The sequence below is a fragment of the Crotalus tigris genome, unplaced genomic scaffold, assembly GCF_016545835.1.
Source record: "Crotalus tigris isolate CLP2741 ecotype Arizona unplaced genomic scaffold, ASM1654583v1 scf7180000017916.3911339, whole genome shotgun sequence".
NCBI lineage: Eukaryota > Metazoa > Chordata > Lepidosauria > Squamata > Viperidae > Crotalus > Crotalus tigris.
The window spans coordinates 3,538,127-3,565,819 of NW_024096718.1; the positions used below are offsets into that span (position 1 = coordinate 3,538,127).

Below are 27,693 nucleotides of genomic sequence, written 5' to 3' on the forward strand. Positions count from 1 at the left end.
AACAATAATTTTTGCCTTAGAATAAAAGTTTGTTTCAGTGGGGTCTTTTCTCATTTAGGATTGAAAACTATGACTGCTGTCCTTTGCAAAAATTAACGAACATCATGATCCACTGAATCAGTGTTTCTCAACCTTGACAATTTTAAGGCATGTGGACTTCAACTCCCAGAATTCCACAGCCAGCAATGCTGGCTGTGGAATTCTGGGAGTTGAAGTCCACATGCCTTAAAATTGTCAAGGTTGAGAAACACTGCACTAAATGTAAATTAGCTCAGCCAAATGGCTCAGCTCTATGACTTTTGAAAATTTTATTCAGGTATTTCTAATATGGCTGTATAACAAGTATTGAGGTTTCAATCATAAATAGATCTCCAATCAGGCATCCTGTTACTCCTGCCACATCTGACAGTTAATAGGTTGGAAAAAGTCGCTACACCTCAGAAAGATCAGAATCAAGCTGTAAAAGTGGTCTCCAGATAGTTAAATCCTTTTATACCTTCTCCCCCTTCTCTCCCCACATATCTAAAGCAATTCTTGTTCATTGTACAAAAGGCAAAATTATCAGTATTATCTCTACCTAGGCTGCTTTACTATTTCTGTTGATTTCTTCTCTTTCCTTTACAAGCTGATTTAGCAAAGCCAACTCTATCATGTCCACGATCAAAAACAGTGTAAAAAGCTGACATAAATACATCTCCTAGAATCCACAATGGTCCTTTATTAGAGATGAGATCCAACGACTGGAAACCACTGTAACACAAGGTCTCATATCTGCTCTTTTCCTGCCAAAGAAAAACAAAGATTGCTATTGGGTACCATGTGCTGGACCTGACATAGGGGGCTGTGGTGATGAGAAAGTTTGCTGGCCCCTTTAATTAAATGCTGTGAAATTATTAAGAGAGAGTAGTCACAGAGATAGACGATGGTGCATTTCTTTTAATTTATGCTTACCTTGTAGGATTGGGGATATTAGAATCTATAAGTTTGCATTTTTGAACCAATACATGTAGTAAAATGTATTTATATTCAAAATTCATCTTTTCCAATTTCAAAATCTAGCTCATCAACAATTTTGAAAACTTGTTCATGTTAATTCAACATTTGTACAATATGCATATGAATTCCTTCCTTCCTTTTTTTTGGTCTGTCTCTCTGTCTTTTGTTCTGCCTTTAAATTAATCTTGACTCCTGGTGATTGCCTGGACTATTCCCTACAGTTTTCTTAGCAAGGTTTTCAGAAGTGGTTTGCTATTGCCTCCATCCTAGGGCTGAGAGAGAATAACTGGCCCCAGGCACCCAGCTAGTTTTATTATTAAGATAGGACTGGAACTCAATCTTAGAACACTATGCAAAACTGCAAAAAAAGTTATAAAAATATCCACTGAAACCTGTACTTATAAATTTTGTTGCATTTTTATGTAAAAAGGAAATAAAAGAAAAAGAAACAAAACTCAATAAATCAAAATTGATGTTTTCACAAAAATGAGAATATGACATTAACAAATTTATCCAATCCTATAAATCATTCTAATTATCCTTTCCCCAATCTTATTTACATATACTTAACAAGCTAAGCTGAAGGTGGGTGCAAACTCTCATCCGCACTGGGGCTCAGATGCAGCTAGAAATAACATACATTAGATGAATAGCATTCACCACCAGACATCTCTGAAAGTAGAAGTCATTCATCAGTGGAATATTGTAAATTGGCAGGCACTCCCTTGAATGAAACCTCTTAATTGCCAGTTTTTATCTATGCACTACTAAAACTTTTATTATTGTTACCATTAACTGGGTGAAATGGTGCATCATTGGGCAACAGTTTTTGAACCATGTTACCTCAAATAGCCTAACCTACAGAATGTGTCCAAAATCTAGAACCCATTAGACCCAAGAGAATGAAATTTGAGAAAGTTTTGGCTATTTAAGTTTTGCTGGCGGTTGCTCTTCTGTGGTCACGTGATTTTCAACATTTGTGACAGTTTCCCAGCCAAGTTCACAACCCTTGATCCCTTACCCACCAAACAGCAGCCTCTTCCCTGCTTGATGGGATGGGATGGGATGAGATGAGATGGGAAGGGAAGGGAAGGGAAGATTTCTAATGCTCCCTGCCAGTTTCCTTGCATCCCAATGGTGCATGAGTTCTGTTGCTTAGAATCTCAGGCAGACTAAATCCTAAGGCTGGGGTGAGTGGTCTGAAATCTCATGGTTGCATTTGGTCCACATAGTAATTCCCTCCCTTTTTTTAATCCTTTAAAGTCAACCTTAACTCCTGGCAACTACCTGCACAAATCCCTGAAGGTTTTTTGGCACAGTTTTTCAGAAGTGATTTGCATTTTCTGATTTCTAGGACTGAGACAGTGCAACTGCCCCAAGGTCACCCAGCTTGCTCTGTACCTAAGGTGGGACTAGAACTCATGGCCTTTCAATTTCTAGCCTGATGCCTCCCTCTGACCACAGTTGCCAAACTCAGTGGCCTGATTTACCCATTTAAACATTAACAAAATAAGTTCTGAAATATACTTGAGTTTAAAATTATTATTGTTATTATTGTTGTTAATAATAATAATAATAATAAGCCCCAGAGAGGCACTACCTTGATATGATTGTGGGGCTTGTGTGCTCTGAGGAAGGTGAGAGTTATGCCACAGGTTCAATTATACTCATCAGGTCTCATCAGAGGAGTCAGACAAAGAGTGTCTCTCCCATAAAAAATATTGTGAGAAGTAAATTTCAGAAAGCCATACTGGCTCAGCTGTCACCTGGATTAACAAGGCCTGCGCTAGATGTTGGTGTTCCTGAATATCTGGTGAAAAATGGGCTACAAGACTCAGGAGTGTTGGCTGAGCAACCAGGGCCAGCAGCTGCAGAGCTACTGGAAGAAAAGGTGTTTACCCATCGCAAATACACAGTGATTGAAAACAGAGAAATAATGATCTAGTATTACAGATCAAGTCCAACAAGAAGAGGATATTTGAAATGAATGCACCAGTTCTGGAAAGAACAACATCCAGAATCAGAAATAACAGAACAGAGGTTAGCATATCAACATTGATTTATAATATGAAATAAAGTATTCACAGAGGCAGAATTGGAAGAACTGCAAAGATTTACCCAGGGCAAAGAAATCAAAGCCTTGTCAGAAGTAACTCAGAATGTAGAGACAAACCAGGGGGAGTTGGCAGTAGAGGAATCCAGCAGAGAAATATAACTCTTTTCATTTGGAAACCGGATACTTCTGCCTCAGGAAGACCAAAGCCTTCTAACTAAAGAAATACAAGAATTGAAAGAAAAAATAATTGAGCATCTAGAACAGCACAAAAACATCAGAATAAAGCTGCCTGCATTGAAGCTTGTTCCAAAGAAACAGCTAGCACAAGTGTTAAAAGATGCAAACACTGTAATATCAAGTATAAACACCAACTCACTGCAAGAAACAAACCAACTAATGTACAGCACAGCTGTAGTTATAACTGAATATCTGGGATCCAAATCAACAAAGAAGAAAAAAAGCCAAACAGTGCACCACAAAAATGGATGATTAGACTGGAAAATAAGCAAGATGAGATCAGACACAAGCAAGCTAGAACAGATGAAAGAAAAGAGGCTGAAGAAGAAGTCCAAAGAATACCTGATCAAGAAATCCCACTTAGAAACAAGGAAGCTCAAGGAAGCACTGGAAATAATAAAGCAGCAAATAACAGCTATAGCCAAGAAGATCAGCAGATATGATGCTTGAATTGCAAATTATAGGCAGAACCTCCAATTTCAATCGAATCAGAAATGTTTCTACTAATCCATCAATAGATCAGTCGGTACCTGACAAGAAAGAAACAGTGTAGTTTCTGGGTGCAGATATGGGATAACTCAAAGAAATACAACAAGGACGCAGCTTGGTTAAAAGAGGTTGATGCGAATGAAAAAGACGTTGAAATGACAAAACTAGTAATAACAGAAGAAACGGTAGAGAAAAGAGCAAGGAAGATCAAGCATTGGTCAACACCAGATAAAGATGAATTGCATGATTTTTGGTTGAAATTTCTAACTGGTCTATACCCACTCATTGCCAAGCAGTTCAACAACATACTAGAAGGAGGTGAAATTGAAAAGTGGCTAACAACTGGGAAAACCTACCTGATAATTAAAGATCCAGCAAAAGGGGCAACACCAGGCAACTACAGGCCAATTACCTGCTTACCAATAACTTTCAAATTGCTAACTGGTGTGATAGCTGATGCAGTCCAACAACATCTAGTTGAAAACAATCTCTCTCCAGCTAAGCAGAAAGGAAACCACTCCAACAACAGAGGAACAAAAGATCAACTCCTAATTGACAAAATGATCTTGGAAAACTGCAAGAGAAGGGAGACCAACCTGAATGTAGCATGGATTGACTACAAAAAGGTATTCGACTCTCTGCCACATGACTGGATAATCAAGTGCCTAGAAATAACAGGAGTCATCAGAAAGTTTGGGCAAAGATTGATGGCACAATGGAAGACACAGTTGCAAGTCAATGGTGAAAGACTGGGAGAGGTTAATATCAAGAGAGATATATTTCAAGGAAATTCACTATCTCCACTACTATTTGTTATTGCACTGTTTCCTCTGTTAACAATACTGAATAACTGAGGTCATGGCTATCAAACATCAAAAACATCTGCCAGACTATTCCACCTCCTTTACATGGATGATCTGAAACTGTATACAAAAACATTATCTGAAATAGAATCACTACTCAACACTGTCTGTATATATAGCCAAGATATTGCAATGGAGTTTAGCTTACTATCAAACAAGGAAAAATAGTGAAAACTGAAGGAATCAAGATGTCCCACGAAAATAACATTAAGAGTCTGGATGAGGAAGATTACTTCAAATACTTGGGTATCCTTCAGGCTGACAACATCAAGCACACTAAAATCAAGAAAAAGATTAGAGGTGAATATATCAAGAGAGTGAAGAAGATCTTAAAGTCCAAACTTAATGGAGGAAATACCATGAAGGCAAACAATACCTGGGCAATTCCAGTCATTAGATACACAGCTGGAATAGCGGACTGAAGCAGAACTAAAAGCAATGGTTAGGAAGACCAGAAAAATAATGACAATGAATCATGCCTTTCATCCACACAGTGACATTGACAGTCTCTACCTACCAAGACAAATAGGTGGGTGTGGAATGTTCCAAGTACATCAGATGGTTGAAGAAGAAAAGATAGCTTTGGAAGAATATCTGAAGGACAATGATGAAGATGTACTGAAGTTAAAATATCAAGAAGGCTTACTGATATTGGAGAGACCAAACTGGCCTACAAGAAAGTCCAAATGAAGAACAGAATGGAGGCATGGGAAGACAAACCACTATATGGCCAGTACATTTTAAAAAATAGCAGGGAAAGCAGATAACAACAAGACTAGGCACTGGCTAAGAGCAGAAAAGTTGAAGAAAGAAACCAAGGGACTAATTCTGGCTGCACAAGACCAAGCCTTAAGGACAAATGCATACAAAGCCAGAACTGAGAAGACATCAACAGACAGTAAGTGCCACTTATGCAAAGAAGCTGAAGAAACAGTGGACCACCTGGTAAGCTGCTGCAAGAAGATCGCACAGACTGACTACAAGCAGAGGCATGACAAAGTAACAACAATGGTGCATTGGAAGATCTGCAAGAAATATAATTTGCCTGCAAGCAAGAACTGGTGGGACCATAAAATAGAGAAAGTCATAGAAAATGAAAAAGTTAAATTGCTCTGGGACTTTAGAATTCAAACAGAGAGGCACCTAGCACATAACACCCCAGACTTAACAATTGTCAATAAGAAAGACAATAAAGTTTGGATAGTGGACGTGGCAGTGCCTGGAGACATCAGAATAGAAGAGAAAGAACTAGAAAAGATAACAAAATACAAAGACCTACAAACAGAAACAGAATGACTGTGGCAAAGGCAAGCAAGGGTAGTACCAATAATAAGAGGTGCCTCGGGTGCAGTCCCAAAACAACTGGAGCACCAGGTGAACACCATTGGCATTGTCAAATTTGCCATCAGTCAATTGCAAAAGGAGGCCTTACGAAGAACAGCTTTCATCCTGCGATGATATCTGTAACACCATTAAACATCCATATCTGCCTATCCCAGGTCCTTTGCAATGACTCAATAGGTAGACAAAAATGCCAAACCCAGTCTGAACATCTGGCTGACTATGCGATGATCAATAATAATAATAGCCTCATAACTACCCCAAATCCAGGAAAAGCAGAAAATCCTGGTATCACCCATATTGAAAGTAAGGCTCTTTCCACTGTGGTCCTCAGTCCCCAAAAATGTTAAATGTAACCATGTGTTGCCAAGAGGTAGCCTACCTTGTGTAGAAAGGATGCCATTTTGGCAACTTCTGAAACACAGCTGACTATCAGATAGAATAGTCAAAATATGACTCTCCAGATGTTCCCAATGGCCATGTTGGCACAAGATGCTTAGGATTATGGTTCAGCAGTATCTGGAGAAGAGTCACCATTTGCTCTTTTCTACCTCTCCTGGGAGCCAATTGGGGTACACCAGGCCCATTAAAACTGTTGCAGCCAAGCCAACTTCTTACTATGGATACCTGCTCTTGGATTACTATCACATCAATATGATCTAATTTTATTAATCTAATCTAATCTAATTTTGTCTCTTCATTTGGTTTCTTCTATCCTCTTCTGTTTGATCTGAATTCTGTCAACAGATGGATACAAATATGTATCTGGTCATTTTGCCTGTGCCTGCACTGAATCTGAGCTGAACTAATGCCTAACTATTGCATTGTTTCATGAAAGGCCAGCTTGACTTCATTATTAATCTATAATTACTTATGAATAGAACAGATTAATGGAAATCCTGCTGCTCAAGCCTTGGGGCAATTGGACTAGACAACTGGAGCATGAGGCCTCTTAGACTGAGGGCAAAGGGATCCATTTGCTCCAAATATTAACATCACTTACCCAAGGATGGTTACCTCCAGATACATTAAGTTTATCCTGTATACAGTCTCATCACAAATGAAAACACTTATTTGCTGAAGGAGAAAATAATCCTAAAACAGCAGCATATTCTGATTGCAAACAGGAACTGGTATGTGGAAGATAAGGATCAATAAATATTGAAAAGTTCTTTGAGCTGATTTCTAAACCCTTCCAAAATAATAATTCTGTGTCAAAAATCATGAGTATGAAAATCTGCACTTATCCCTTTTATGTGCTGCTAGAAAATATTTATGTGTTTGTTTGTTTGTTTGTTTATTATATGACATATACATGGACTAGCAGTATATTAATATTTTTGCTAGATTAATAGAATCCAATAAAATATGTGTGAAAAAAAGATCCATGTCTAAGACATCTAAGCGCAGCATTATTTATATTAAAATCATTATTAAATGATCATGAAGTGACCATTATTAAAGCTTGGATACATACCTTAATTGTATATTGCTTTGGTGTTAATGTGAATTCTTTCTGCCCAATGGTAAAGCTTATTGAGGGCAGACTGGAAAGTCTTCTGCAGTCCACAAGGAACTGTAACACAAATCAAAGCATTTCTTGATCTAAAATTTTGGTCACCATTTATAGTAACTTGTTCCTGATAATTCCTGACATCTAATCATCCACTGCATTTGAATATGGAAGTTTCATGTTTAACAATTAAATATAACCGTAAATGCTAGATCTGTTTTTCACAGTATAAGCCAAAGAACTGATACAGTGGCTTACTAAAAGCAGCATGAAGAACTAGTAAAGCATCATTGGAACTAGTAACAGGTAATATTTTCTCATAAGAATGTAGTCTCCCAAACTGCTTTCCCCCTGGTACAGGTGGGTGTACAACATCCAATCTGATGAGCACAGGAAGGAATAGGGTTGGATAAATCTACCTTACATTCTTTGACAAGAAGCTAAAGATGCTGTTGGCATAAAGTTAAACTGGCCATAAATAACAGAGAATGGGCCAAGGAAGAAATAGGGCAATACAAATCTTTGAAAGAGTGGCTAATGAACAAAGGGGAATTTCTTGAATCATTAAAATATTCATGTTGTTTGCAAGGTTGATGTACTTTTGACACAGATAAACTGTCAAAAGAGGTAATTTGCACTGTATGGGCCTGTCTGCTGAACAATTTCTTTTAAAACTGTTAAAACGGCCATGTAACCTTTAAAAAGATGTCACTGTTTTAATTATTCAAAACAAGGCCCTACATATACATTGTGAAACACCATTCTTGGAGGTATGCACAGCTGCCAACTAGCCATATGCTGGATATCAGTGGCAGCACTAATAAAAACAAGCATTATTATCAAGCCGGTCAAAGGGAACAATCAATATAGGTGATGATGTGTGTCAATTATGATTTAAGTGGAACAGTTTTAAGAGGGGAGTGAGTTCATAACTATATAGTGAAGTTCATAACTTGAGCAGTTCTTTTTCTCCTACATAGTTGGTGAATGTGTAAAAGATATTTAAAATGTTGGTTGTGAAACTTACACAAATGCACTACATTGGATTCAATTATCCCAGTCATGAAAAGACTTCCCAGCTGCATCTAAATAGTTACAGTCTTCAGCTATATCAGTATCTCACAACTAATAATGATATAAGGACAACAGATGGCAGCAAAAAGTCATCAAAACGTTTCAAAAGAAATCCACATGAATTAAGTCAGCTTAATTAAACAAACAATAATAATTATGGCTTCCAGTCAAGAAAATTATTCAGTATTTTCAAAAGAATGTTGGCTTTTAAACCAGCAGTTTTTACATTATCACTTGTTATAAATAATATAAGTTTTTCTCATGACTTTCATAAAATCAGTCTACCCATTCTTTAACCAGCATTAAATTATGCTTGTATAAAATTTCATCTGTAACAACTTATATCCTACCACAGGACAAATACCTCCTAAATGGTGGTGTCCTTATTTACCACAAGAAAAAGGACAAGAAGTCATGGATTGTCTCCCACCCCCTCTACCAAATGTCACCAGCTTGAGGGAAAATATCCATATTTGAAGAAACTCTATTGGGAGCTAATTCTTGACCTTCCAGCATTTACCAGCAAGTCTGAAAAACAGATTAAACAGTAAAGAGGAGATCCTGCTTCACTGCATGAAAAAAAAACAGCTGAAAGAAACTGAGGAAGGTCAAGAATTAGCTTCTGATAGAGTTTGTGGAAAGCCTGGAATTACTTTTGACAGATGCTCATTTGCTTCCCAACCTTTATTTCAGGGGGTGTCAAACTCACAATGTGTCACGATGTATTGCAACTTTTTTGCCATTGTTGGCAATGGGGTGAGTGCGGTTTCGTTATGATGCATCCAGCTTGCGGGCCAGCAGTTTGACACCCCTGCTTTATTTCATTTCTCCTGAAGACAGGTTTACCACTTTTTTAGAAGGACATGAACTTGTGTTCAAAAGTTAGCCAAATTAACAGCTGATCGATGGGGAGTTCACTCCCACTTTGCCTTGCAATTTCCCCTTTCCACTGGGCAGCTGTCTTGCTGCCCATGGAAAAGCACTCAGTGTTTGGGTGGAAGAATCCAGATGAACATAGAAATATCATCAAGTGGTCATCCAAATATTTACAGCCCAGACCTGATAGCTGTAGAATAAAAAAAGCTGACCAGTTCATCTAACCATCTTCCATTCAGTACCTTTCCTGTTTTCATTCTCCCATATCAGTATCCATTGTAGAATAACATTTGCTCCAAATAAAGCAGACAAACACTAGTAAACAAATGACAAATTCTCTCTTTAAAAATTCATCCTCTTCCATTTCCAGCAACTTCTATGTTGGTTTCCAGATATATTAAATATTGGCATAGTGGATAAAAGGATTATAACAAAACTTCATTGTTAGTTTTTCATTTCAGCAAAATCAATCTTTACTTATGCTTTAGTATATCTCTTATTTTGAGAAGTCTTCTCTCTCTTAATATATTTGTGTCACCATGATATCAACAATTTTTATCGTTTCCAGCCCAGAATTTTATTTACCTCTCCAGAAGAACTGGGGACAGCTCCAATTTTTGCTTGTAGTTTTTTAATATCTAGTAATGGACCAGTAATAAGAGAGGTTCCTGAATCTACAATAGCTTCACAACCATTTTTACATGCTGCGATCTGTCCCTGGATTTTCACACTGCATTATTGCATGTGGAAAGCATAAAGGGATGGGGGGGGGGCAAAGATCAATAATCAAGAAACAGACTGAAAGTAATTGGAATATATGAATACAAAAACAAACAAAATTAAGGAAATATTTTAAAAAGCCAACCTCAGATCTTTTTCTCTTTCTGCATTACATACACTTACACATACATACACACACTCATAAACACTACATCTGTACATTAATATCATTTGGATTTTTGCATAAAGTGTTGTCCAAAGAAAATAATGCTGCAATCTCATAATCGCCTGTTTCAAAATTCTGTAGTAAGATTTTTGCTTCAGTAAATATGTACTGAATTATCCTCTAATATCTGCCCACCTAGTAGTTCAAAAGCATGCAAAAATGTGAGTAGATTAATAGGTACCACTTTGGTGGGAAGGTAACAGTTTCCGTGCATCTTTGATGTATAGCGATACTGGCCATATGATCACAGAAATTGTCTTCGCACAATGCTGGCTCCCTCGTCCAAGAAACAGAGATGAGCACCATGCCCTAAAGTCAGACATGACTGACAGGGAAACTTTTACCTTTTACCATGCAAATATCTAACTTTTTTTATTTATAATGGGACCATGAGAAAACCATGCTTCTGGTTTTCTTAAAAACAAAAAACAAAAATATACAGTGATATTCAAAGAAAACACCTTGGTCATACTTTCTATGTGATCTGTCTCTTCTTTTGAAAAAGTTTCTATAGATGAAAATATTAAAAGAAAATTATACATATAATTATATTATATATTAAGTAATTATATTTAGTTAAATTAAATATGCCCTTCAATAAAATTATAGTTATATAAAATTATGCCTATGTGAGTTATTTCCCCTCGGGGATAGGAGGTGAACATTCAAAAAATGTTCAAAAAATCATGAATTTATTGCATGATAATTGCCTCAGATAGGTTGGTTGTTATGGCCCTGCTGGACATGTCCTCTGAGGAGTAGGATGGTGAGAAAGTGACATCAGAGGCACCTGAAGACAATCATCTTGGCATGGACTATTCCAGTAATGATGGAGTCAAAACAGGATGTATGACTCCACTCTCACTAAGGCAGTTCCAGGAAGCCCCAGGACGACCATGCCACATTCACAGCCCCTCAGAGTGTGAGGTACAGCCACCAGTCCTAAGTAGAGTGGTTGATAAAGATTCAGCCACAGAGGGAATAATTCCATAGATTGGAGAGACTTGGTAGGAAACAAGACAACAATGCTGAAGATTCAGCTGCTGCAGTTCTATATTTTATTCATTTATTTATTTAGAAAATTTACATGGCCGCCTGCTCACTCTTAGTGACTCTGGGTGGCTTACAAAAAATAAAATGAAGGCTCAGCAGGGCTATTGTATTGCTCTTCTTTCCTGGGAGTAGATGCTGAAAACAATTTTTCAGGCCTCTGCTCTGTTGTGTCTAGCTGACTATGCCATGTTTAGAACTCTGAGTTCTACTCCACTGTGTCTCTTGTCTCTTGGATTTGTAGCTGTTTAGTGAATTCCTGATCTTGATCTATACCAAGACTGTGACTGTGTTTACAGTTGCCATCATAATATATTTATAAAAAGGGCTCTTTTCTTTTTTAAAAAATTCTTCCTGAGCTCATATATTATTGTTATCTTGTTGTCTGGCAGCCAATAGTGCAGGTCCAGAAAATTGCTTCTCATATGCAAACATAGGCATAATATTTATGGATTAGTTGTGGTTCATCTGCTTCATTGGGGTCAGAAGTTGTTTTTATATGCCTAGCTCAAGATTTTTCTTTTAGCAAACTTACTTTTCAAGAGGAATCTGCCAGTACATTTTTCGACTGACAGGAATCCAATATATGGGTCCATTGTAGAGTGAATGGTCTATGCCTCCAAATATCAATTCACCCCCATCCTTGGTACCATCTCTGAAATGATGAAATACATTATGCTGATGAACAAAAGATGCAGTTGTTAAACTGAATGAGAACATATCTGGGACTTAGGGGAGATATTTGAAATAAATTAGGGATGGTAAAGAAATCTGTTATGGATTTATTTTCAAGAAAAATGGTGTAACCTGCCAAAATAGAAGCTATTATAGCATGAATTATCAGTTATTAAAATCTATCTCAAAGTATTTCTCAGCTCGTAATTGCATATAAAATGGTGCATATTTGGGGAAGTTTCATGCAATGCATTTATATTTGGAAATGTCTATAATACAGATTAATTGGAAAGTTGTATACAGATATAAGCAGGGAAATATGTTTACAGGACATGTAATAATCTATTAGAAAAAGTTGTTCATAGAAAAATAGATTTTTTAAAAAACAATTTTAAGAAAAAACAGAACTTTGATCAAACAGACTAGCTGAAAGTTAACAGGTAATCGTGTTGTGATTTGGTGGTTTATTTTGAGAGAAGTAAACCTCTGTGACTACAAAACAAGTTTTCCAACTGTATTTAACTAAGAGCTGCAAACAGTGTTTCCCAGAATATATAATGCAGAATTAGATAATCAATAATCTTCCCCAAAGAGGCAATGGCATGAGAAGTAAATAACTCTTGAATAGATGTTGATCAACTGATGCATCTATTTCTCCTCCATTTGTATATATTAATGTTTTCCCTTCTTTTCACATGAAAATACTGACCTGTTCAGAAAAAAGGAAAACACAGGCTGTTCAACCAAATTCTGTCTCATCATGTTGTCAAAGACTGGAACAGCTTCCACCACTGACAAGTTAGGGTACGCTAAGCCCAACACCCCATCAAAATATGCAGAGACAAAGGTGTTGCCCGGCTCCAAGAGAGATTCACCAAAGTCTTGGGCCTCAATGGAAATGTTGCTAATCTGTTCATCGATTGTAAAAGAAAAATAATATGAAAAAGATATTGTAGCTGCATACTGTATTGCAGGAATCATTTCAAGGTAATTGTTGTTTTATTTAGATTTTTATCCCACCTTTTTCATATACAATTCATGGTAGCAAACATACCAACACTCTTTTTTTTTCTCATATTATCCCCACAACAACTCTTTGAGCTCAGTTGAGCTGAGAAAGAGTGACAGGTCCAGTTGAGCTGAGAAAGAGTGACAGGTCCAAAGACACCAAACCAGTTCTCATGCCTAAGATGGGAGTAAAAAAACTGTTTCCTGGTTTCTAGGCCAACACCTTAACCACTATTTCAAACTGGCTCTCAATTGTTTCCTTAGGATATTATTCCTAGCTCCCCTAACAAGAAGGTGCCTATTTTAGTTGAATTCTTTTTAGAAGACAATTGGTCTCAGTTATCTCCAGCAATTTATTTCCTAATTCGAGTACACATTCTCAGAAAAAATAAAATCCTTGAAGATAACAGCAGTTCTCTCACCTGGACCACATCTTTGGAGGAAATGCCCATGAGATGCCCAGTACCATATCGCAGAGAAAATTGTCGCCCTCCATATTGATAGGAATGTGACAGAAACGACTCGAATTTGTTGTGTTTTACTGTAAAAATAAAATTTGATCTTAACCCTCTGGAAAGTAGGATTAACTTTAAAAATACTTTCTCAGCAAAAGAAAAACATGTAATTAAAGTATGTTACATAGTCCAGGGTCAAACTCTCTGTCAGAAAGCAGAGTAACTCTTAAAGAGAATGAGGCAGCGGATCTATGACAATTCATCACGGCCAACTCACAATGGGACAACTTATACTAATATCAAAGAAATGGTGGAACAGAATCATTAAAGGAAGGATGCAAAAGGAGGGACAAAATGAAATGTGAATGACAAAAATTAAAATAATTTGTATTCCTTTTAAATAATTAAATTGAATGGTTAATTGTCCCGTGGAGAGTTGGCCCATTCTGGAGGCAGCTGCTTTATGTGATGGAAGCTAAGGACAAATTGAACTGCTGGAAGGCAGAACTGAAATCTGCTCCATGAACCTTTAGTGAGCTTTCCCTTGTGAGATGAAACAGAGGTTGCTCAAATATCATTAAACTGCTAGTCTATTCAGTTTTTGTACATGTTACGGAAGAATGTCACCTTCTTTGTTCAGAGAGATACATATTGTGGTGTAGCCCCCGGCAAAGCTGATATTTAGATCTGATTGTTAAGCCATTCAAAGTATACTGAGGTTCTCTTACCAAGAGAAAGGTTCAAAAGTGTTTCCAACTCACTTCAAATCTAGTTTCTTTACAAAACTATCAATGAGAAACTGCAGCTAAAAATTCTTGACTGCTTCTGAAGAATGACTATAGGAAATAGCCCCACTAAGGCAGAATAATCACTTGATCAAAAATTAGCTTCCGATTCAAAGATACATAGAATACTTTTGTTAATATGAACATCTTATGAAGAAAGATTCGTTGCGTACTTTAGAAGAGTGGATATTTAAAGTTTCTAATTTTGCAGAAATGGCAAAAATTTCTGCTTATTTAAAGGATCATACACAAGAAAGATATATTATTGTATGGAGAAGATGGATAGATTATATTCAGAAGAAGTATGGGACTATAAAGTTTCATTTATTTTATGAGTAAATTTTATAGTAAATGTTGTATAAGAGATTTATTTATGGTGATGTAAATTAAGGGGAATTAAGGGCTAAGTATTTTTTTTTCTTTCCTTTTCTTTTTTCTTTTTTTATTGTATATTGTTAATTTTGTTATTAATAACCCTGTACTCTGCTCTGGGAAGTGAGGGTGGGGTTGAGGGTGGGTGGGTGGGTGGGTGGGTGGGTGGGTGGGTAAATAGGTAGAATAGGATAATATAGATATGGTAATTTATGAGAGAGGTGCTGCTTGGGCATTTCCCCTATGATGCGTTCATGTGCTTGAGAGGGATGAGAGGGGAGGAAGGTGAGGGGAGGAAGTAGGATGGTAAGAGGAGAAGGGGAGGGGAAGAGAGTAGTGAGGGGAGGAGAGAAAGAGGAGGGAAGTAGGGAAGGTATTAGAGAGGGTGGATGCAGCTTGGGGGGAATGAGCAAGCGGCACCTATGGTTATGGTTATGGTTATGATTATGAATTTTGTAAAGTGAATTTTGTTGTATATGTTGGATAAATGGAAAATAAAAAAAATTATTAAAAAAAATATGAACATCTTTGCCTATATCTATTATGATTATAATTTAGGCTAAAGGAATTGGGTACATTAGATCTCTCTTAACTCAAGCATTCTACTACTATTTCTTCCCGGTTATTTTGGTTCTATACAGATTTTCTTCCTCATGTAAAACAGTTTAAATAAAATAAGAATAAGACCACAAATTTAAAAGAAACAATAGAAAAATAGACAAATCAATAAAAATAGAAAAATCAAAATGTTCATTAAAAAAATGAGACAATTCAAAAATGACAATTTTTGAAGAGTTGCATCAACTTACTGAAATGAATGGGAAATATCAGAAGAAAAGAAATCTCAAAGGGGGTTTGATATCCATGAGAGAACTAGATGAAATCATGAATTAACAATTCTTTTCCCTAGTTTCCTGTGTAATGACAAAATTCTTTACTGCAGAATTTGAACTTTTCTTTGTTGATTTTATTTAAGTACTTGAATGATATAAATATTTCTTACAACAAGCATCACTCATGCAATATATTGATGGTACCCAAAGATCAGCAGATCCAGTGTCAAATATGACATAGAATTTCTGTGGGGGGGTGCCAATGCTCACTTCTCCGTAGTATTGGGCCTAAGAGGAAAAAGACATCCATAATTCAGTAATCAGTCACCTACCAAGTTCCAACTTGCTCTAAACCCTTTTCAGTTCTAAGGCTTCAGCCCAGACATCTTGTAAGAAAGGACAGTATAAGGGCTTCTCTCATAGCTAGGCTTCTCATCTCTAAAACATGAAAATGACGAGTTCTTGACCAAAGTCTTGGGAAGATCCTGTTAGTCACCTGGAGAATTTGGGAGGGGCGTGTTGAAACACTGATATCTAAAATTCCAGCTTCATCTTTAGAACTATTATTTTGTAAACACAGATGATAAGTTTGGGGTTTAGAAAAGCCATTGGCTCCATTGTACCCTCTGCTCTCTAATTGGCTTCTAGCTGCCTTGAGTGGGCCCTGTGAGTCTGATAAAACACTTACTTAATAGAACCCATAAGCCTGAAGTCAAACATACTATTAGTACAGACAATGTTATAATAACGTCAGATAAAGGGAGTGGGTTTTTGCTAATTCTGTCATTTCCATGTTTAACTCTATTTGCTTCTCAGCCCTTAAGGGAAAAAAACATTCAGAAAACATAGGTGGAACTAACAATCCCCTCCCACATTAATGAAAATTCTTCTACATCAGAAGTCTTTTTTAAGAAATTAGTGTACATTTGGATTCGTCTTATTATATTTTTATTATTTATTTGTTCACGTGTTTTTAATTTGTATTATAAATGTAAACCATAAAATAGTTTGAACCCAAAGTCTCTGCTCACAACATGGGATTTGCCCATTTTTATTTCTCTATAGTTTATTTTGGTTCTTGATAGCTTTTCCTGTAGGTCTGAAGAAGGATGTTTGGAACAACCCCAAGAGGTTGTATGGGAAGCAAGGGTGCTGTAGAAATGAGAAATAGTAAAAGAAAGATGTATGGCAGCTCACACAAGGCTCAGGAAAGACATTTTGAGCAATACAGAAGTCTACTGTGAGCAGGGGGGGAAATGCTGTGTGGGGTCTGAATCCAAATCAATAAAATCCACTATTGGCTCTTGTTTTAGTTATTAAGTCAGTATAATACAACTTGGTATTGCACTTTGTGAGGTGCATATCTATTTCTATACAAATATTGTATTAAGCATTTTTTTAAATTTCCACCTATGTTCTGCCATTATGTCCATATGCACTCAACAAAGCATAAATACTTAATATATTTAAAAAGTTATTGTAAACTAATTAAAATTGAACAGGCATGGCTCATAGGAAGGTATAATTCCTATTCTAAAACTGGAAAAAGTGTAGACTGAGATAAATTCTTAGATGCAGCATGGATGCTGTGTAGGGAAGGGTCTTTCCCATATGCATAACAAGAAGATCTCAGAGAGTAAGGGCATCAGAAGAGAACCTCTTTTCCTGATTTAATACGTTAGGTATTAAACAGAACCTAATATAACAGGTTAGATCACAGGTAATCAGAATTTTTTTTTTTTTTTTTGGTCTAGGGCAGGGGTAGGCAACCTTGGCTCTTTTATGATTTGTGGACTTCAACTCCCAGAATTCCTGAGCCAGCCATTCTGGCTCAGGAATTCTGGGAGTTGAAGTCCACAAATCATAAAAGAGCCAAAGTTGGCTACCCCTGGTCTAGGGCTTTAAATGTTAAAACCACTACTTTAAATAGTAGCCAGAAAGTAACTGCCAAGCAATATTCTGCATCTATTTGCTGCCTGGATGCCAGGATATTTTACACCAAAGGATTACCCAACATAAAGTACTTTATACAGCCCTGGAAACTTTGGCCAAGTCTAGCAACTCAGGAATGGTTAGATAAGGCACAGTGCAGACACACTCTTTGTAGTCATTGTCACATGGGAACCCAAAGCTATTGGGGAGGGGTCAAGAAGCAAATTTTTAGTTTATTTGGTTTCATCTAGCCCATTCTCAAATTTAAGCAACTATCAGGAAGATCAGAACATCCTGCACAAATAGCTGTAGAGTTGGGTGTTATCAGCATACCAGTGATATCTCACTCCAAAGTCTACATGAACTCTGCCAGCAATTTTATTTTTGTGAAGCTTGAAAATAATCCTGAAGTTGATTTTAAAAAGTGAGCTACTGAACCTGAGGTGTCAAGAGAGAATCAGTCACTGTTGCCTTCAGAAGATTCCTCTCCATATCAACCCAGAGACTATCATAACCACAGCTCACAATCTATTTTTTAGGAATTAACCATCACAGGCATCTGCTACATTATGACATGATTGTGTGTGCCAACAATATTAGTGAGTTTAAGTGTTATAAGTGTCTGATTGGTATTGTAGAAAGTCAGCATCCACCCACTCTCCTAGAGAAGGAAATATTTGGGGAGATATTTTTTAAAAAGGCAAAATATTATATTTCCCCAAAGGAATAATGGAGAAAAATCTTAAAGGTAGAAACCAGCCCCTGCCCCAAGCAGAAACTCAGTAGGCCAGCTTTTAGAAATGCAGATTTGGGGCACACCATTCATAAGCAAAAACCTTCTGCCTCCACAGCTGATGAGATTAAGAATTTACATTACCCACCCAAAATCTAAGAACAGGACATAATAGGATTAATCCTACATCCTTTTCAGACTAGCAAAAGACACAAAAGTCCACCTCATTGCACAACCCAGGAACATTTCCACTTCAAAGTCTCAGGGCCCTATAAAGATCCATCCACACTCAACTCCATTTGGTCAGCAGTCCCAGAACTGCATGCTTTGCAGGTTCTATTTATCAATAAACTGGAACCTTCTTTTCTAAGCAGCCTCCATTTTTATTTCCAGCTTCTTAGCCTCCATTTTATTTACTCCCGATTTAGAACTGGACCTGATTATTTTTTTTTTCTACAGCTTTTTCATTGCTTTGATGGTATACCATGTTTTGCATAATATGTTGATCTAGGCAAAAGGTCTCATTAAAGAGGCCAATTAAGGGCTTCTCCAGAAGTTTCCATTCCTCTCACATAGCCCAACAATGGAAGGAAAACTCTCACTCTACAGGATGGAAACAAATGTAATAGCTGATGACACCTTCAAATCAAACTTTTAAATTTTAGTCATTCAGCATGCCAAAAAACCTTATTTTTATACAATATAGATTAAAACAGAGCATGACAGATAATTGCAGTTACAAAAAATGGGCTAAAGTTGAGTTTAGAGCACAACAGCTAAAGGGGAAAACTCTGTGAGCCTTCCCTTGGTGCCCTAGGTCCATGCTTATTTTGCTTACTGGTTGCCCACAGAGCTGTCCCAGCCTGTTTTTTTCATTCCATTTTGTACAAATATACTCACATTCATGTAATTATGAAGCTTTTCCTTTGCAATTCTCATGGACAAAAAAATATCAGATGGAAAGCAAGGATGGTACTTCTGAGCAAAATGTTCAGGTAAATTATTCCTCCAAAATTGCTCCAGTTCTCCTCTTTTTCGAAGTACAGTTTGGATAGAATTAAACTGAACTAGTGGAATCCTGATTGAACAATATAAATATAGATTTGAATGTTGGCACTGCCATGTACTGAATGTCAGGAATTGCATTGTTTTCCTGCTTTGAGACTCAGTGAACTGATACTATTATCAGAGAACATTATGGGTAGGCTTTATCTCTTTAGTTTAATTGGACATACTCACTGGACATGAACCATTTAGACCTTGCCATTAGAAAAAGTGGCCACAGACATATAAAAAGCTCCCTGTGACACACAATTCATCCAGGGAGATGATGGTCTTGGATGTAGTGTGGGGCACTCTCTGCCAGTTCAACCTGTAAGACCTCAGGCCTTAGAAGTGTGTCTTAATCTTAGTAGCAATACTATATGGAGCTGAGGGAGATTCAATGTTGGACTATCCAAATGGACCCTCCTCCAGCCCAAAATATTAGCCTGCAAAATGAAAAAAACAAGATAGCTTGGGGAAGAAGAAAACTATGACAAAACTTTAGAGAGTGGGTAAAATATAAATGCATTTATAACCAGTCAAAACAATCAGATGCTGCTTCTTTGTAGTACCTTCTTTTCTTTTTTCTTTTCCCCCCCTAATATTTGTATTTGTAATAAAGATTTGTGATATTCTAATATAACATCTGAGAGACTCAGCAGGAGATGTCTACATGTATCACCTACTTCCATAGCAGATAAATTACAGTTAGTGCTTAAATGTTCTGGCCTTATAAGAACTGGATTCATGTGATTCATTTTGGTTTTGCCAGAAATGAAAACTATAGTAACATCAATCTCTAATAAATAGTTTCTGACATTATTTAAACATCGTAAATTTTTCTAAGGAAGTAAACTGATACATTTCTTTCATATTGCTACATATACACACAAATAAGTATGCTCCGAAATTCTTTCTTACCTTATCAGAGCAGTCATAAACGGAATATAAACCAAAGTCACTAAGAGAAACTTCATGCTTTCAATGTATTGAAAATGAAAGTGCAGCTGATTTCTTGGAGCATTTGCTCTTTTATGTGTCAATGTGGTTCACTGGAATCCAATCAGCTATTGATGAATCAATAGCTGTTTGGCAGGACATCTGCAATATGCTGTAAAAGCACAGTTGTTTTGTGTAAATATTGTAATCTGTGAGGGATGGGCAGACCTAAATTGGGATCTACTGGTAGATGACTGAACTATTATGATTTATCAATTGTTGTTTGTATCTTATGATTTAGGAGTGTATTTTACGGTTTATGATCTATGACCTATCACTTTCTTATTTGTATGTACATCAAAAGCTTATGCACTGGACATAAATTCCTTGTATGTCCAATTACACATGGCCAATAAAGAATTCTATTCCTATTCCTATTCCTATTCTATTCGATCAGCATGTTTTCTGACACAAATTATTTTAACAATAGTTGCTACCTAATTGCATACAAGTCACTAAAAGCCTTTTCTCCAAGTCTAAATGAGCATGAATCACTTGTGAAGGAAACATCTGAAGGAAGACTTGTTTCTGGAGCATCCTAGAGCACAGCTGTTGATTGAGTACTTTAAGAGGGTGGGCATCTGTGAGCTATTTTTTGGAGAAATATAGGAATTATAACAGAATAACAGAGTTGGAAGGGATCTTGGAGGTCTTCTAGTCCAGCTCCTTGCTCAGGCAGGAAACCCTTGTTGTTGTTGTTGTTAATTGCGAAGTCGTGTCCGACCCGTCGTGACCCCATGGACAATGTTCCTCCAGGTCTTCCTGTCCTCTACCATCTTCTGGAGTCCATTTAAGTTCACACCTACTGCTTCAGTGACTCCATCCAGCCATCTCCTTCTCTGTTGTCCCCTTCTTCTATTGCCTCAATCTTTCCCAGCATTAGGCCCTTCTCCAGTGAGTCCTTCCTTCTCATTAGGTGGCCAAAGTATTTGAGTTTCAACTTCAGGATCTGGCCTTCTAAAGAGCAGTCGGGATTGATCTCTTCTAGGACTGACCGGTTTGAACGCCTTGCAGTACAAGGGACTCGCAGGAGTCTTCTCCAGCACCATAGTTCAAAGGCCTCAATTCTTTGGCGCTCAGCCTTTCTTATGGTCCAACTTTCACAGCCATACATTGCAACTGGGAAAACCATGGCCTTGATTATACATACTTTCGTTGGCAGAGTGATGTCTCTGCTTTTTAGTATGCTGTCTAGATTTGCCATAGCGTTCCTCTCCAGGAGCAAGCGTCTTTTAATTTCTTGGCTGCAGTCCCCACCTGAGGTGATCTTGGAGCCCAGAAAAATAAAATCTGTCACTACCTCCATTTCGTCCCCATCTATTTGCCAAGAATTGAGAGGGTCGGATGCCATGATTTTGGTTTTCTTAATGTTGAGTTTCAAGCCAACTTTTGCACTCTCCTTCTTCACCCGCATCAAGAGGCTCTTTAGTTCCTCTTCACTTTCTGCCATTAGGGTGGTATCATCTGCATATCTTAGGTTGTTTGATATTTCTCCCGGCAATCTTAATTCCAACTTTTGATTCATCTAGCCCTGCCTTTCTCATGATGTGCTCTGCATATAAGTTAAATAGGCAGGGCGACAGTATACAGCCTTGCCGGACTCCTTTTCCAATTTTGAACCAATCAGTGGTTCCGTGTCCAGTTCTCACTGTTGCTTCTTGACCGCATATAGGTTTCTCAAGAGACAAATGAGATGGTCTGGTACTCCCATCTCTTTAAGAACTTGCCACAATTTGTTGTGATCCACACAATCAAAGGCTTTAGCATAGTCAATGAAGCCGAAGTAGATGTTTTTCTGGAACTCCCTAGCTTTCTCCATGATCCAGCATATGTTGGCAATTTGATCTCTAGTTCCTCTGCCTCTTCGAAATCCTGCCTGTACTTCTGGTAGTTCTCGATCCACATACTGCTGGAGTCTAGCGTGTAGGATTTTAAGCATAACTTTACTAGCCTGTGAAATGAGTGCAATGGTGCGATAGTTTGAACATTCTTTGGCATTGCCTTTCTTTGGAATTGGAATATAAACTGACCTTTTCCAATCCTGTGGCCACTGGTGAGTTTTCCAAATTTGCTGGCAAATTGAGTGTAGCACTTTTACTGCATCGTCTTTTAAGATTTTGAATAGCTCAGCTGGAATACTGTCACCTCCACTAGCTTTGTTGTTGCTAAGATTTTCTAAGGCCCATTTCACTTCACATTCTAGGATGTCTGGTTCGAGGTCAGTGACCATCTCATTGTGGTTATCTGGGATGTTAAGCTCATTCTTGTATAGTTCTTCTGTGTAGTTTTGCCATCTCTTCTTAATCTCTTCTGCCTCTGTTAGGTCTCTGCCATTGTGGTCCTTTATCATGCCCATCTTTGCATGAAACGTTCCCTTCATATCTCCAATTTTCTTGAAGAGATCTCTGGTCCTCCCTATTCTGTTGTTTTCTTCTATTTCTTTGCACTGTTCATTTAAGAAGGCATTCTTATCTCTTCTAGCTATTCTCTGGAATTCTGCACTCAATTGGGTGTATCTTTCTCTTTCTCCTTTGCCTTTCACTTCCCTTCTTTCCTCAGCTATTTGCAAAACTTCCTCAGACAGCCATTTTGCTTTCTTGCGTTTCTTTTTCTTTGGGATGGTTTTAGTTGCTACCTCTTGTACAATGTTGTGAACTTCCATCCATAGTTCTTCGGGCACTCTGTCTATCAGATCTAATTCCTTAAATCTATTTGTCACCTCTACTGTATATTCATTAGGAATATGATTTAGTTCATACCTGAGTGGCCTAGTGCTTTTCCCTATTTTTTTCAATTTAAGCCTAAATTTTGCAACGAGAAGCTCATGATCTGAGCCACAGTCAGCTCCTGGTCTTGTTTTTATTGACTGTATACAGCTTCTCCATCTTTGGCTGCAGAGCACATAGTCCATCTGATTTCTATGTTGACCGTCTGGTGATGTCCATGTGTAGAGCCGTCTCTTGGGTTGTTGGAAAAGAGTGTTTGTTATGACCATCGTATTCTCTTGACAAAATTCTATTAGCCTGTGCCCTGCTTCATTTTGTTCTCCAAGGCCAAACTTGCCTGTTATTCCAGTTATCTTTTGGCTTCCTACCTTAGCATTCCAATCCCCAATGATGATAAGGACATCATTTTTTGGTGTTAATTCTATAAGGTGCTGTAGGGCTTCATAGAACCGGTCAATTTCATCCTCTTCAGCACCAGTGGTTGGGGCATAGATTTGGACTACTGTGATATTGAATGGTTTGCCTTGGATTCGAATTGAGATCATTCTGTCATTTTTGGGATTGTATCCCAGTATTGCTTTTCCTATTCTTTTATTGACTATGAAGGCTACTCCATTTCTTCTGAGGGATTCTTGCCCACAGTAGTATACCTGATGGTCATCTGAGTTAAATTCACCCATTCCTGTCCATTTTAGTTCGCTGATTCGTAAGATGTCGATGTTCAGTCTTGTCATCTCTTTTTTGACTACGTCTAGCTTGCCTTGATTCATGGATCTTACATTCCAGGTTCCTATGGAGAAAAAATCTTTACAGCATCGGACTTTCCTTATATCCCTATATTATTCCAAACAAATGGTTGTCTAATTGCTTCTTTAAAACCTCCAGTGTTGGAGCAACCACAACTTCTAGAGGCAAATCACTTCACTGATTAATTATTCCAACTGTTATGATGTATTTGAAATGTATTGCTAGTATTTGACTGTAAAGAAGTCTTCATATTGTTATATATTTACAGAGTTTGGCATGAAATTAACATAACTTCTGTTTGCCCAGGGTTTTTAAAAATTAATTATATTTTATAAATATTTTAATTGTCTATTCAGTTTTAATTGAGATCAGTTTTAAATAGAAGTTGGCTGGTTGCTGATTGTGATATTTAAAAGACCTTGTTTGTATTGGATTATATTGGAATGTTACAATAATCTTGTGTTTTCAGAATTTAATATATGCTACCTAAGCATCCTTCTGGTGAAGATGTAATAGGATTCAACAAATAATAAATTCAAAGTTTTGTAAAAATATGAATATCATACAGCTAAATGACTCATTTTCCTCCTTCTATTCAATTTGTCTGATTCTCAGAGACTGCCTGAAGAAATCCCTGCAATTCTCTTGGCAAGGTCCTTTAGAGGGGGTTCTCCCATAGCCTCCCTCCAAGAGGGCTGAGAGAGAGGGACTGGCTCATGGTAACCCAATTGGCTTTTTGCGTAAAACAGGACTAGAACTCATGGTCTTCTGGTTTCTAGCCTAATTACTTAATCACTACACCAAACTGGCTCTCAAAATGATTCAAGAAAGGAAACTAACTTGATATTGTCTTACTTCAGAATCAGTGTAATCTCATGGTTTTCCTCAGAGGAAAACAGGATTCAGCCCATATCCAGCCACAAATATTGGTCCAGTAATCTTCCAAGCCTTACATGTTTATTGGAGGATAAAATATTGGCAAAGGGAAAAAAACCATTCATTGCACCCTAAAAGCTTTTTCAGAGGTAGAACCAGTGCTTTTTTTGTAAAAAAAAAAAAAAAAAAAAAAAGGTGCTGGAACTCACACACGTCATACAACCCGCCTTGCCTACCCTACAAGGTTCCATCCAAAAAAGATGCTGGAACTCTGGGTAGAACAAATATAATAATCTGTTCCCACCCCCTCCCCACACACCAAAGACTTTCCAAAACTCATTATCTGCAATATTTTACTTCATTATCTCTCTGCTGAGACTTTGGCTTTGTCAATGGTCACAAGATGCAATAGCTTAAGGTCATAATGATCTATGTTGATAAAACAGATTAATGGTTAAATGGTAAACCAGACCTTCCCATCTAAATTTTATATTTTGGTACATCCCCAAAAATACTGAAGAATGTACTAAAAATGTAACAAAACACCGACAAATTGTCATAGTTATTAAATTATTTAATAAATATGACAATTTGTGTTTTGTAACAAAAAGCCAGATTAGGACAAGAGAATGTGACTAACTGCACTAATCCATTACATTTCAAACCAGATGATGCTTTAAAACATTTCTCATTCCATGCTTACTACTTTTTAAATAAAATTCTGTCACTGGGGACCCAGATCTGAATTAGGATCATATGAAATGGAGGGGAAATTAATTCCATACACTGGTCTAATTTTTCAGCTACTGAGGCACATATTCAGTGCTTTGTTCATCTTGTTCACCCCACCATAAACACAGATTCATACCACATTCTAAACCAAAATCAGGAAGCCATATCATGACTTAACACATAACTCAACCTATACATATGAATGGATAAATTGCTGAAAGTATTGATTACATTAGTGGTCATTAAGTCATGGGACACAAACCTCAAAAATGGCATGTCCTAAAGAAGAAACTCAGAAGCATTTCCAAAAACATTTGAGATCAGCGAGAACTTGACTGAGATAGTTTTACTGCCCTTTTCTATTAGAGTTGCTCCATAGGAATGTCTGTAATTCTCATCAGCAGACACTCATTCACTTATCAGAAATATTCCAAGGCTCTTGAAAATCATGATTGTTGCCATGTAGACCATGCCTCTATTTTACTTACTGGGAAGAGGAAATGCCAGAACAGAGTGAAACCCAGAGAGTTTCTACATCTACAAGTCAAGGAATATTCATCTGACTCCAAAAGCCATTGCAGCTTTTAAGAATGGGCAACACATTAAGAGCAATTATAGCCTTTCTCCCATTTGATGAGTGCCAGAAATACATCCTAGGAGACCTTGAAGAGATGCCAATTGATAAAATGTTGGATCTCAGTGGCAGGCAAGTGAGACGGTTTCCTGTGTGTGTTTGCTCTTTCAGGGAACTGGTCAAGCTGTACCTGAGCAACAACAACCTGAATCATCTGCCCCCTGAATTAGAAGAGTTACAGAACCTTCAGATCCTGGCACTGGATTTCAACAATTTCCACACACTACCCCAAGTGGTGTGCACCTTGAAACAGCTGTGTATCCTTTATCTGGGCAATAACAAACTGGGAGACCTACCTGCAGAAATGCATCAGCTCCAAAACCTCAAGACTTTATGGATTGAATCCAACTGCCTGTACAGCCTGCCCAACGTAGTGTGTGAGCTGAAGCACCTCAAAACACTGCATGCTGGATCCAATGCACTGCGCTCTCTGCCCGAACAGCTACAGTATCTGAAGGAACTGCGTACTATCTGGCTCTCCAGCAACTTACTGACCGATTTCCCACCAGTGCTTTTGCACATGCCTCTCCTGGAAGTGATTGATGTGGACTGCAATGCCATTCATGATTTCCCCAGTCTTGTCCACCTGAATGGTTTGAGATTGGTGATCTATGACCACAACCCCTGTAGAAATGCACCCAAAGTGGCTAAGGGGGTACACAGAGTTGGGAGATGGTCTGAGGAGAGCCCTGAGCCTAGGAAGCGATCTGGGATGGACAAGGAAAAAGGAATAAATGATATTAACTCCCTGCTGCCTCCCCCTCCTCCTCTCTCCTGTAAACTGTCCAATTAAAGAGCAAGAACATTCCTCAACCACCAAAGACTGAAGAATTATTAATGCCTATGGCTACCTCTCAGAAATGCTCAACAGGACGATTGGATTGGCTTTTGCTTTTGCAGGCTTGCATGAAGGTGACATTGGCAGAGTATCACTTGTTCCAGTGGTATGTATGTATCTGTATGCCTGCACCTGCACAGTAGCTATTTCAACACTTGTAGCAAACGCGTAGTTGGAGAGTTCAGAACAGAGACGGCAGTCAGCAGCTGTAATGTTATATAACTGCTTCTTTTCCCAGGAATCAAAATGGAAGGCTAAAACAATGCAGATGAATCAGATGACAGGATGGCCATTTTTTATTTAAACAGATGTTGAATGAATTTATTGTATTTTCCCTGTCAATAAATTATAGCACTGGACTCTTAATAATAGAGGCATTGTCTAGAAGCATCCTGAAAACATTTTGAAACCTTTTATCCTGTCTATAATTATTGGTTAATATAAATAAGCAACATTTCAAACTAGCTGCTATTTAAATAAGGTCTTCCAATCAGATCCTAAAATGTTCTTAAGAGTTATTAAAGTCTGGATAAAAATGATTTGGGATTTTTTCTCTCATACTTTTATGGTTTACCGTGCTTCATTTCTTTTAATGTATTTATACTCAGCTCACTTTGTTAATTACAGTGCAGCTGAGAAATATTTTAACTTTTATTCCATGTTTTTATGGAAAGTAAATCACAAACACACTCTAACTCATCTATTTATTTGTTTTCTGCCTTTATTTTTACAAATAGTAAACATAACCAACATACAGTACCTTCCTCTTTCTATTTTCCCCACAACCCTGTGAAGTGGGTTGGGTTGGAAGAGTGACTGGTCCAAAGTTATCCAGCTGGCTTTCATGGCTATGGCAGGACTTG

General features: G+C 37.5%; 2 protein-coding genes across 3 annotated transcripts; one reads left to right on the plus strand and one right to left on the minus strand.

Moving 5' to 3' along the window:
* Positions 1–220: 220 nt before the first annotated feature.
* Positions 221–26,439, minus strand: LOC120308438 (cathepsin D-like). Of its 2 annotated transcripts, none has more exons than XM_039344497.1 (9): positions 26,289–26,439; positions 19,135–19,312; positions 15,740–15,857; positions 13,547–13,665; positions 12,826–13,025; positions 11,977–12,096; positions 10,031–10,175; positions 7,460–7,558; positions 221–782 (listed from the first exon to the last, which is right to left on the minus strand). In XM_039344497.1, exons 1-9 carry the CDS (start codon positions 26,300–26,302, stop codon positions 591–593), a joined length of 1,185 nt encoding a protein of 394 aa, XP_039200431.1. In that variant the 5' UTR covers positions 26,303–26,439; the 3' UTR covers positions 221–590. The 2 variants fall into 2 exon arrangements, with proteins under 2 accessions (XP_039200431.1, XP_039200432.1); XM_039344498.1 differs by lacking the exon at positions 26,289–26,439 and adding an exon at positions 25,621–25,708.
* Positions 25,889–27,571, plus strand: LRRC10 (leucine rich repeat containing 10). The gene has a single exon (XM_039344499.1). It carries the CDS (start codon positions 25,949–25,951, stop codon positions 26,783–26,785), a length of 837 nt encoding a protein of 278 aa, XP_039200433.1. The 5' UTR covers positions 25,889–25,948; the 3' UTR covers positions 26,786–27,571.
* Positions 27,572–27,693: the final 122 nt, after the last annotated feature.

Excerpts from the sequence above, each read along its gene's own strand:
- LOC120308438 (XM_039344497.1), bottom strand. Across the intron at positions 13,026-13,546 it reads CCTCCAAAGATGTGGTCCAG|ATTAGCAACATTTCCATTGA; the intron begins GTGAGAGAACTG and ends ATCGATGAACAG. Across the intron at positions 10,176-11,976 it reads TGGCAGATTCCTCTTGAAAA|TGTGAAAATCCAGGGACAGA; the intron begins GTAAGTTTGCTA and ends GCAATAATGCAG.
- LRRC10 (XM_039344499.1), top strand. The coding sequence starts at position 25,949 with ATGGGCAACACATTAAGAGCAATTATAGCCTTTCTCCCATTTGATGAG.